General features: G+C 37.6%; 1 protein-coding gene, 1 long non-coding RNA gene and 1 pseudogene across 3 annotated transcripts; 2 read left to right on the top strand and 1 right to left on the bottom strand.

Annotated features, from left to right (window-relative positions):
- The first annotated feature begins 309 nt into the window (after window positions 1–309).
- On the top strand, window positions 310–3,719 carry LOC137726743 (linoleate 9S-lipoxygenase 6-like). Its single transcript, XM_068465694.1, has 9 exons — window positions 310–460; window positions 558–841; window positions 932–1,172; window positions 1,240–1,578; window positions 1,665–1,750; window positions 1,851–1,940; window positions 2,086–2,384; window positions 2,483–2,746; window positions 2,856–3,719. The coding sequence occupies exons 1-9, from the start codon at window positions 310–312 to the stop codon at window positions 3,628–3,630; spliced, it is 2,529 nt and encodes an 842-aa protein (XP_068321795.1). The 3' UTR covers window positions 3,631–3,719.
- Window positions 3,720–3,955: 236 nt separating this feature from the next.
- LOC137724816 (uncharacterized) lies at window positions 3,956–7,135 on the bottom strand (annotated as a pseudogene).
- Window positions 7,136–8,560: 1,425 nt separating this feature from the next.
- On the top strand, window positions 8,561–11,313 carry LOC137726745 (uncharacterized). 2 transcript variants are annotated; one of them, XR_011067689.1, is made up of 8 exons: window positions 8,561–8,899; window positions 9,026–9,061; window positions 9,157–9,231; window positions 9,355–9,412; window positions 9,658–9,744; window positions 10,319–10,414; window positions 10,721–10,841; window positions 10,996–11,313. It is a non-coding gene; the product is annotated as an uncharacterized lncRNA (long non-coding RNA). The 2 variants fall into 2 exon arrangements; XR_011067688.1 differs by lacking the exon at window positions 10,721–10,841 and having other exon boundaries at window positions 10,996–11,302.
- The last annotated feature ends 1,030 nt before the right edge of the window (window positions 11,314–12,343 follow it).

Below are 12,343 nucleotides of genomic sequence, written 5' to 3'. Positions count from 1 at the left end.
CCTTTGTCACTTCTCGTTTTCCACCTGACGTATTTGTTGCTCAATTTTCGCAAGTCTACTAGCGATATCGATAAAAGAATCAAGGACAGAATCACAAAACTTGTACTCGGAATGGAACTAAAATATCACAAAAGAAGAAGAAAACCTCTGGTCAAGCAATGAATCACATGCCTAGGTAAGAATAAGAGGCAAAGTATAAGTCTTTACCTTTCACATTCATCTACATTATTAATAACTTCATTCTTCTCATAAAAAGTTCTCCATGGTTGATTTGCCGAGTCACTTTTCCATGCACAAGAGGCAGCAATCATGCAACACCAGCGCCACCCAGTTACCAGCCCACCGCGGAGCAGACACTCAACTATCAAAGGAGAAATTGTCGTTGTCCAGAGCCATAAACAATCTGGTTCGGGAAGATCAGCTTCTCTTCGATTATATAGTTCGACAGAAGTTGATCCAAGTAAGTTCAAAGTGGAGCAATTACCTTGAAAAACTATTGAGCTTTGTGTAATTCTGTGACCCGAAAATCTTCGCTTTCTTGATGTTGTATCCAACAGAAACTGGCAAGGGCAAGTTGAGCAACCAAGCTTACCTCAAATGTGGAACCACCAAGACAGACGATGGTGAAAAAACCAGAACATATAGTGTCAAGTTCCAGGTTGAACTAAACTTTGGAAATCCAGGAGCTTTGGTTGTAAGAAACCGAGGCAAGAAAAGGTTTTTCCTCCAATCTGCATCTCTTCAAATCCAGAACAATGAGATTATACTTTTCGACTGCCACTCCTGGGTGTATCCATTCCGAACGACCAAAAATTTAGATCGAATTTTCTTTGCAAATGCTGTAAGTTGCACAACTACTAACTTGCCTGTTTTATTTGACACAAGTATTCGCAAATGCAATTAAGCAACACAGCTGCTCATGTTGTTACAGAAATATCTTCCCAATCAGACACCCCAAGCTCTAATAGAACTGAGGAAGGAAGAGCTTATTAGCTTGAGAGGAGATGGAACTGGGGAAAGGAAAGAATGGGAACGAATTTACGATTATGATTACTACAATGACCTCGGGGATCCTGACAAAGGTGAAGAACACAATAGACCTGTCTTGGGTGGCTCGGAATTACATCCATATCCGCGCAGAGGAAGAACAGGCCGCCATCCTAGCAATGCAGGTATACAACTTCTCTTTCGTCTCATTTCAACAAATAGTATTTCCATGGCTAACACGACAAATCGTAGATCCTTTAACTGAAAGCCGACCAAGTACCATTAACCTGGACATATACGTTCCTCCGGATGAGAGGTTCAGCCCCAAGAAACGATCTGAGTTCGCATCAAACTCGATCCAGGCTGTCCTGCATTTCCTGACCCATAAGGTAGAATCTGTGATACAGCCCGGTTCCAATCATTTTGAGTCATTTGATGAGATACATGACATGTTTTCTCGCAACAAAAGTCAAGTAATTGAGGGCGCTCTCAAAGAGAAACTGAAAGCTATAGTACCAAAAGAGTTTTTCAAAGAAGTTACTCATGCAATCAAGAACCCTTTGAAATTTCCAGTTCCTCAAATCATAGCAGGTGGCGGAGCTAACTATTACACTACTGCAGCTTGCACGGTAGATGCCACTTCATAACTCTTTAGATTGTTGTTTTCCGCTTTCCAGAAAACGAATTTGCATGGAAGGATGATGAAGAGTTTGGCCGCCAAATGCTTGCAGGAATCAATCCAGCACGAATACGATCCTTGGAGGTACATCCTACCCTTATCAACCTGTAGTGTTTCTACGCGATTAAAAACAAAACTGTTCTAGTTATTTTCATATATCGGTTTTCTTCTGAGAAAATTGAAGGTATTTCCACCACAAAGCAAAAACGGAGTAGTGAGTTTAATAGAGCAATCAGACATAGAGCGCAACCTCGAAGGAATGACTCTTCCTCAGGTAATTCTATATGATCATCCTGCCGCCCAAACTGAAAAATCAGTATATAATTCACCCCGGGTTGTAAAATCAACCCAACGTTGTATCACAGAAGGAATGCATTTTCATGGCAATTGCGTTTTATAAATTTCCATAAACTTCACAGGCAATGAACAACCGGAGAATATTCATCTTGGATCACCATGACTATCTCATGCCCTTCTTAAGCCAAATCAACTCAAAGGATGTTTGTACTTACGCATCCCGTACACTACTATTCTTGAAGAGTGATTTCACACTAAAGCCAATAGCAATAGAACTTAGTTTGCCGGGTTCAGCAGTAGACAACGAGATTAATTGGGTAGTTCTACCGGCAAGTCAGGGCGAAGCTGCAGCACTCTGGCAGTATGCTAAGGCCCATGTTGCAGTTAATGACTCTGTCTATCATCAACTAGTCAGCCATTGGTGAGTTGAACTGTTTGATGAACCCTAAATACTGCATTTATCATTGTTCATTGCATTTCATACAACCAAAATGCTTGCCCGTGCAATGAATTTTTTAGGTTGCATACACATGCGGTGGTTGAGCCTTTCATCATTGCTACTAGAAGGCAGTTCAGTGTGATGCACCCAATCCATTGGCTACTAGATCCTCATTTCAAAGACACCATGCACGTAAACGCTCTGGCTCGGAGTATGCTCATTAACTCTGGTGGAATCCTTGAGAAGACATTGTTTTCTGCTGAACTCTCAATGCAGTTATCTGCTGAGCTCTACAAAGAGTGGCGATTTGATGAACAAGCCCTTCCTGCTGATCTACTTAAAAGGTATTTATAATTCCATGATAACCCTGGGTCATAATTCGACATTCAGTGAGCAATATTGTTTATCTGAAGATGCTTTCCAAGAAGTGATTTCTTTGTGAACACTTTTCAGAGGTATGGCCATAGAAGACCCAGATCCGAATAACCCTTCCGGGGTTCAGCTCCTTTTCCAGGACTATCCCTATGCTGCAGATGGACTTGAGATATGGACTGCTATCCAGGTTTGGGTAACAGATTTTTGCATGCTCTTCTACGCAGACGACATTTCTGTAAGATCTGATGAAGAAATCCAAGCATGGTGGTCTGAAATCCGAAATGTTGGTCACGGTGATAAGAGCAGCGAGACATGGTGGTACCAAATGGCATCACGCGAGGACCTCATCAAAGCTTTGACAACTCTTATATGGATTGCATCAGCCTTGCATGCTTCAGTAAACTTTGGGCAATATGCATATGCTGGTTATCCTCTAAATCGTCCCACACTGTGCCGAAGGTTCATTCCTGAGGAAGGAACACTTGAATATGCTGAGTTCTTGACGGATCCAGACAAATACTACCTTAGCATGTTGCCTGAAAGGGATGAGATGATCTTGGGTACAGCACTTGCAGAGGTGCTCTCACAACACACGTCAGATGAAGTGTACTTGGGTCAGAGGCCATCAACAATGTGGATACATAATGAACAGGTTAGCGAAAAGTTTGAAAAGTTCAAAAGAAAACTTCGAATGTTAGAGGAAAGAATTGAGTCCAAGAATACCGATCCCAGGCTTACCAACAGACGGGGGCGTGCCAAGATTCCTTACATGCTTTTGTACCCTGATACACCCAATGTTGAATCCAGAGGGGGCATCACGGGGAAGGGGATTCCAAACAGTATATCAATTTGACATGTTTTAGGCAGTATGAAAGATATGCGACTTTTCGAGCCCAGGAACCGCAGCATAATTTATTTTAATTTATATGAAAACGTGGAAATATGTACAGAACACTTTTCTACAGAACACCTGGTTAAATAGCACAAAACAATCATACAAGAATGAAAGATAATATATGGAATACATAAAGATGTGCAGAAAGGTTCTCCTGGACATAACCTTAGAACTTAGGCTTTCCAGAGTGCCCGAGCTACGTTATGAATTAATGATTCGTATAGCCCATGAAATGATCATGAAAATCACTGTTTTAATGTTGAATACACTGGTGGTTTTATCATCAACATCGGCCATGAACAGTGAACGGTGCAGAATTAATCTTCTCTGAATTTCCTAGCACCATATCCGTGACCATTTCGGCAGTCCCTAGAGCCTGAAATTGGAACCAAATGATGGATGATTCTTCCTTCATTTTACATAACTTTTAATAAATTATCAGTACCCCCCTCCCCACCCCCTCTCTTCATGCCCACTTGCAAGGAACACGTTTGCCAAACCTGGCACAGGCCCAATCACCGGCTTCCCATCAGGCACTGAGATACAAGGTTATGTCATTCTTCAATTCGCCGGAAATGACAAAAGTTTTTAGTACTAGCATAAATCTTGGAATCCAATGATCCAGAGGATCACGTTAATTAGGTTCTAAAAGATTTCAGGACTTACTGTAAGGTCATAATCCTACTCGCACTTCTGTACTCTTACTGATATCTGAAAGGGGCTTCTCTTTTAATTTGGGAAGGAACTCCCCAGCTCGCTCCCATATGCGGCTTATAATGGATTCTTCCAACTTGGTGCAGAACCCAGCAAATTGGCGGCTGCTTCCCAGAAAGTCATAATAACTGGAGGTAAGATACTCTTGGATTTGTAAAACATGAGCTTGAGACTCATAGGTAACTGCAAGTTATTATTTACAAAATTCCATGTCTTGTCAAGAAACGAAACAAATAATCAAAGTAAAATTTTACCAAGAATAATGTTCCCCATTGTATCCATAGTGGCTGTCATTGACACAGACAACGTTTGTTCATCTTGATTAAGAAATTCAGAAGTCGATATGCTTGGGAGCGGATTTGCAGTTTGATGATCAACATATCCCACCTCCATCAGCCCATGATTGAGATGAAAGGAATTAAGCACTAAAAGGTGACCCTGTCATGCAGAACAAAAATCTTAGGTCGTTCTTAAATAAAAGTTGGAGAAATTAGAGCAACTCGTTCAGAAGGTTGGATAGCATAAAACACGTACAAACTTCAGTTATAAGTTATCCCTAATCAAAGCAATATTATTAAATTACATTTATGCATCTGGAAATCCAGCTAAGTTGGTCTAATATATGCAAGAGAAGTCTGTTCAAATCCTAATTTAAACCTTTCGTGGTTTCACGTGGACATCCACCACAATTTCTGATTCTTTCAGCAAGTCACGCATCAAAGACCCACTCCAACAACGAGCTGCGACTACAATAGCCTTCTTACAGTGCAATGTATTCTAGAATTCTTAACAGCCACAACCTCCCCATTGCCACCAGATCTGAGCACATAAGAAATGTATGACTATTAGCTTAACAATGTAACTGAACTACTGAAAACCAAATTCTCCATTCTTGTCCGTTGGTTTCTCAGCGTATCTCCAGTGCACCGAATAAAACATGACAGCAAACCTTAATAAACTAATCACCGGATGATTATAAAACTCAGCATATCTACCCTTTGATGCATAATTCCTGTTACCCTGTGTAAGTGGGTGATCATTAATTACACCAATAACGAGAGGATCACTAAATTTATTCACAATACAATGTGTGAATACACAATATCATACGTGCCAGAAATGAATAAAATTCAGGGCCAAAATTAGAATTAAGGAAAAACCTGTTCAAGATATTCAATGCTGCAGTGTGCATCCAACTGGCAATCATCAGGTAGAAAGGCAGCTCCTGTGTCTTTATCAATCAAGAGTTTAGGTTCCTTTACATGCAAGTCACTGGAAGACAAGTACTCCGCTCTTAGCCCAGCTTCACATACCTGCTTAACCCTCTTTTCAACACGTCTGAGTCCTCAGGAGCTCTACCAACTAGCAAGCTTCCTATAAAAGCAGACTAACACTTCAAATATATATAAAAAATAATAGAATCACCATATTTGTTCATTGAATTTGCTACTAAACAACATGACATGTGTCAGTATCTTTTCTGTTAACGATAAATGAGGTCCACATCGGGTCAAAATTTGAATAAACTAATCATATTGGTACTACTTGAAATTCAAAAACTTTATGACAACCAAAATCTATTCTAGCCGCGTTTGGCAGAAAAACTTTAAAGAGATCTACTGTTTGTAGCTGTTGGATAAAAATTCAACGGTCCATGATGATTGATGAGGAGGATCCTCTCCATTAGCTCAAGAGAGAGGATCCAAGTCCATTTTCCGGCATCTAATTTTGATTTTCCCGCCTACCAAACAGTCAGTAAGAAGGAAAAAGTTAACATTACCGGCACCGGTGGCGCCAGAGCAAGGGACAGACTTGTCAATTACGGTGACCGACAGGTCCGACCCGATTAGGAACTGTCGGGCAATGGTCAACCCGATTATTCCAGCTCCGATTACTAAAACATCGAATGTTTGATCAGACTGGGATTCCGAATGGGACAAGGGGGCGGGTTCGGGTCGGCCGGATCGGGTTGCGGCGGTGCACAAGGAGAGCGATTTGGATGCGAATTTCGAGGAGCCAAGGGAGGTTGACTGGGAGGCAAAGCTGGATGGCTTGAAGTGACTTCGTAAAAACGAGACGGCGTCATTTGTGTGGGGCCGCTATGTTGACCTGGTTTGGTACTGAGGTGATTCTGAAAAAAGCTGGTATAAAAAAAAGATATGAGCTGTTTTTGTGTTTGGTAAACGTTCAGCTTCAGTTTTTTTCACAGTTTTGGGTGAAAAAAAGCCAAAAACAAGAAGCTGCAAAACCCAGCTTTGAAAAATTGGTTTTTTTTCACATCTGTTTTACACAAAAGTTTACTAAACACTATAATACTGTTTTTTTTTTTTCAAAAGCACTTTTACAAAAAAAATTTACCAAACACTCTGCTGCTTTATTTCACAGCCGCTTATTCTCACAGCACAGCATAATCAGTTTTTTTTCAAAGCACAACAATACCAAATCAACCCTGACTCTCCTCAATCTGTGAATCGAGGGGAGCGTTGGTGTAATGGGAAAGCAGAATATTCCGTCAAGACGACACGTCGTTTTAACAGGAGTGCTGATGGGTCGTCGTTTGAATAAAACTCAACAGAAAGCTGAAATTCAAACGGGAAGAAGTGATTTACTCAATTTTTATGGATAAAGTTCTACGGAGAAAATGCACATATTCATCCTTTATGAAACATCTTAATCTAGAATGTTCACTTGCCTTATGTTTTTATTTTACTTTTATACAACAAGATTGGAGAATGGGGTTGAACTGCATGGTTTGTCGCTCGTGATTTAGTTTCGAACTCATTAGTTTCTTAAATCCTCCACATCATTAGACCCTACTACTAGCTTCCCCCTTTCTTTTTAATTGGAAAGGAAAAATTGACTCTAACTATTTATCTCATATAGGCAAAGTTCTAAAAGACGTTAGGCATTAGTCGGGCAGTGGGCTGGGGCCTAACTTCAGACGGATTAGGTGGATTTAAGCAAATTTATTATATATCGTATAAATAAATGTATTTATACTTAAAAATAATACATAATTGTATTGAAACACATAAATTGTAAAATAAAATGACATATAAATTATAAAATACTAAAATATATTGAGAATATGAGGAGCAATCATATAATGAGTGTTCATTCGAGTATTTAACAAGTCTCTTACATTTTAATAAAAAAAATATATTCCAAAATGGAAGTTATCAATTTTATGTATAAGTGAGAGTTGAGACCTAGGCAAGTGCCTAGATAGGTCTAGGCGGGTGCCTAGGCACACTAGGCGTTCACCTTAGTAGGTCTAGATGCTCTTTCTTAATTTTCAAAGGCCTAGGGTCACCACCTAGCTCCTAAGCAGGGCCTAGACGGCATTAGGCACTAGGCGGGGATTATTAGAACATTGCATATAGGAGACATATGATGGGGCAACAACCTATATTATTATGGAAAACACTAGGAAGATAATGTTTTTAGACCATATTTGTAGACCATATAATGTGACGGTTGATGATTGAATTTTATTAATGATTTAAAAAAGGATTTCAATCATCATCACCACATCACATAGTTTATAAAACATAGTTCAACTGATAGTCACTCTAGCATTACCTTATTATTATCTCTATTTATAAAGCCAACAACTCCAATTTGGGGTCACGGCTTCACCAAAAAAAATGGGACCAGTTAATGCTAGAGTGACCATCAATTTTAACCCATATTTCGTAAATTATAAGACGTGATTGTTGATTATTTAATTATTACTTAAATATTGAATAAGGTGCTTATTTCGTAGTAGTGACACAATACATAATTTACAAGTATGGTCTAAAAAATTAGAAAAAAAAAAATTAGAATTCCCTGCATTTTTTTCAATACCTTTTAGATCAAACATTGGTTGCTCTTGAAGATTTGATTAATGTGCTTTAAACAATATTCATGTCAGCATTTTTCTATTTATTTAAATCACATTTCATTATTGATTTTTTTAAATTAAAATACTATTTGAATTTCGAATACGTGGATATTTTTTTACGTGATCTTTTTTGTACGGAAACAGTTTTCTGGTTTGTTGACTAATCAGTGATGTCTATGGTTTTTTTATTTTTTATTTTTTTATGGAGCAGATCGTTTTTTTATTTGTTTAATTTGCTAGAGTTGTATTCCTTTGGAAGAAGTGCTCTTTATTCAAATTATATATATACTAAACGCCTAACTTTCATGTTAATTCCCTTTGTGTCCTTTTTACTGTTCCTTCGCCAGTGTTATTCCTGTTTTGCCCTTCAGTTGTTCTGTAAGTTTAACTTTTTGTGTATATTATACAGTAAAATTCCGTTTTTGTCCCTGCTACGATAGAAATCTCTCGATTTCTTCGTGTTGTGTGCTTCCAGCATCTTCCACTTTTCACTTTCCTCTTCTTTCCTTCTCTTTCCGTTTCTCTCATCCTAGAACGGAAGAACGATGGAAAATCAGGGTTCTTCCATTTGCTTCCACAGATTTCTCAATCTCTCTCGAGCTCCGGATCCCTAGCCTCCGTATGAAGGTTCGTTTTTCTCTCTCTCTCTTTCACTTTTTTTTTTTTCAATTCGTGATCGAATTTTCTTTCCAAGAATGTTACATCTGTTGCCTTCGGGAAGAAAGTTTAAACCTAAAAAGGCTTGGTTTTCAGGAAATCGTCAATCCTGCAGAATCCTTGGGTTTCCTGGTGAGTTATTCGGCATATTTGTTTTGGGTTTGGTTTTTGAATTCTCTTTTCTTTGTTTAAATTTTTGTGATTTTAAAACCTCTCGGTGGCTGCAGATTTCATCGGCTATTTCATCAGTTTTTGGATTCGATCAGGATCGGTTTTTTACCCACGAAATCTAGAGTCTTTTGGTAAGTTTCGTGACTTTCTCCGTGTTGCTGTTTCAAATTTTGTTTTTGTGGTTTTCGATGTTCACATGGATTTTTTGTTTGAATTTTGTATTTGTGATTTTGCGGGTTGTTTTGAATTTACAGATGGCTTTTTCTAGGTTCGGTGAATTTACAGGGGAGAGGGAGAGAGAGGCCTGTTGAGGTAAACCCTTTTGCTAAAAGCTTCTAATTCATCCTTTATTTCTTTTTTCATCTGGGCAAAATTTTTGATGGATTTATGTTTTTTTTTTTTTTTTTTTTCCGTTGAATTCGAACTCCAATCTGAATTATGGATTCAGAAAAAACAAATTGATGAATTTTTTATTTGCGTGCATGTCGGTCGTGTAACCGCATGATTTGATAATCCGACCGCGAAGCTAATTGTTTCTGTATGTTTTTGGATTGCAGACCTGGACTGTCGAATGGAGAGGATGAAAAGCAACTGCAGGAAAGCGGCAATGGAGACCCGACAGCAGCATTTTCAAGTCGATCTGGGTAATCTCATAGCCTTCGACCCTCATCACAGATTCCCCTCCATCCCCTTCTCTAAGTTATTTTTCTTTACTTATTCAATATATCTCTATTTTTTGGTAATATTTTGTATACTTCTGGGCTTTTTGAAATTATTGCTTTTGAGAAATTAATTGAAAATTTACTTTTGGAAATTGGGATTTTATTTGGATTAATCCCATCAGTAAAGTGGCAGTCATAAGTGAAATAATGAATTTATCACACTATGCTGATGGGTTTTTGTTCAGTTGGTGAAATTCTGATTTGTTTTTTTCATGGTATTTAGGGAGGAATTAGTGAAGGAATGTATAAAGAGAGGGACCGAGTTGGTTTAAGCTATTGCGAATGGTCTTTTTTTGTTTTCTTTGTAGAATTTCTGTGTGTTACTCTCACTCTTATTTTCACTCTTGCTCACAATCTCACAATATAATATTTCTCTTGGTCTTACTCTTACTCCGACTGTGACTCACAATTTCATACTTGCTCATTACTTTTTTGGGGGTATTAAGTTACTATCAATTTTTGTCAATGTTTATTCATATTAATTGTTCCGTGGCAGAACTGGAGAGTGTGTTCTTTCCAATCTTAAGCCAGGAAACATGTGGAGTATTAAGTCAGAATGGTTCTTGCTGCTTCAGACAGTGGCCACACCACAGTAAGCAGCCCATAGACCTTTAATAGTATTTGCATGATTATTCACTTTTTGAGTGACACCAAACAAAGGAGTCTACTAATTTTAACTTTTGGTCTCTGACATGGTTTGAATTAAAGACGATTTTTTTTCACAACATAATGTTACACTTGCTGCTGCTGTAGAAGAGTTAATTTCTGGTAGACAGATGATTATAATGTTGTTCCTATTATGCATAAGGTCGTGGTTATAATATTGTGAGATTTTCTGTCTGCATAAATCCAGTAGTGGTTTTGATAATCAAAAAGTAATCTCTCAACTTATCATCAGGTGCTTAAAGATTTGAATTTTTTAAAGTGGTTCCACAAAACCTGCACAGTGGTTCCACAAAAATCTGCAAAGTGGACGTTATGTTGCTTGCAGCAGTAGATTGTTCTTTTCTATTTAAGTTGTAAGCTTTGTTTTCTATTTGGTAACTGTTGTTTATTATTGGTTGTTTCAAACTATTTATTACATGTGTATTAACATTTTCTTTCATTTGTAGCTTCTTTTTTTTTTTTCTTCTTCTTTTTTTTCTCTGATGATCAAAACTATTTTTTCTGCAGTGACTGCTTCAACCAAAAAACTTTTGCTCATGTGTTAAAGGATGTTGGCATCTGTTATCCAAAACAAACAAGTATGGAATCACATTTTTTTGTGCAAATAGTTGATCCAAACATGAATTATCAAGGTGGAATACTAGGTTAATCATTTTTGTATACTAATAAGGCATTTGATAATGTCTTTTCTGTAAGTTATATAAATTTTGACAGCTTTGTAAATATATTTATTCCATTTTCTGTTTAGTATTTATAACACTTTGCATATTTACATGTTAAAACATACTCTTATAGTTATATTTTCGCTCCCGCAACAACGTGCGGGCAAAATTTACTAGTTAGTACTAACCGTTATAAATGGCAACCATAATGTTTTTCAACCAAAAAACAAAATATGATGTGGCATGATATGGATTAGCACCCTTCACCATTACTAACAAAATTAACGCTTCAAAACTCTTTTTAATTAATTATTACATGCATTTTATTTACTTTATTATTGAGTTTATTAAAATATATTATAATATTTGAATTTGACATATCAGGTGAAGAACAAAACTTTAAAAGATGTCAAAGTGTCACATAACCAGTCAAATTTTAGTTTTAAGTTAAAATTTGACATCTCTTTTACATATGCTCTTCTAAGACGTTATAACTTTTTAACATAACTGATTAACTTGAGATGCAGCAACATCAGCACAATGAAAGTACTTCTCAGTACAACAAGACCCATGATAACGATTTGAAACAAATAGGTTGAGGGAAAAATTTAGTTACCCCTTTGAACTATCGTTTGTGGTCGTCCAAATAGCCACATTGATTTTCAATTTTAGTTTGAGCCTCCTTATACTTTGAAAAATCAACGTGGCAATACAAAAGAGAGAATATCACGTCAATTAGTAGTTTAGTTCAATGTTTTGGTAAATAGGGACATGCAAAGCCCGTGAGCCATTTTTTGAAGTAATTTGGTGATTTAGTTATGTCCACTTCTCCCCCTCACTTGGGGTTAAAAGCCTAATTTAGATTCTAGAAGGCGCTGCTAGATCATGCAAACCAGGAAGCAAAACGGGAGCTTCAGTGGTCACTACTACAACTATACATCTTCTGCCCCTCTTTTGTTAGGTTCTAGGATTCTGGAGATGGTGTGAGAGCACTGCACAATCACATCCTCCAACCACTAATACGAGATGTATAAGTAGAAACTCAACACCCTATTCACGAGGATATTGGACCACATGAAAATTCTCCAACCACTATAATTTCACCATTCAATTATACGAAAATAAGAGGAAGAGACTGAGAGAGTCTGAGAGACAATGGCACTTCTCATGATCCGGATAAATTCTCTCCTAGA

This window comes from Pyrus communis, chromosome 2, assembly GCF_963583255.1.
Source record: "Pyrus communis chromosome 2, drPyrComm1.1, whole genome shotgun sequence".
NCBI classification, from domain to species: Eukaryota; Viridiplantae; Streptophyta; class Magnoliopsida; order Rosales; family Rosaceae; genus Pyrus; species Pyrus communis.
This window is presented reverse-complemented; position numbering and strand designations above follow the sequence as displayed.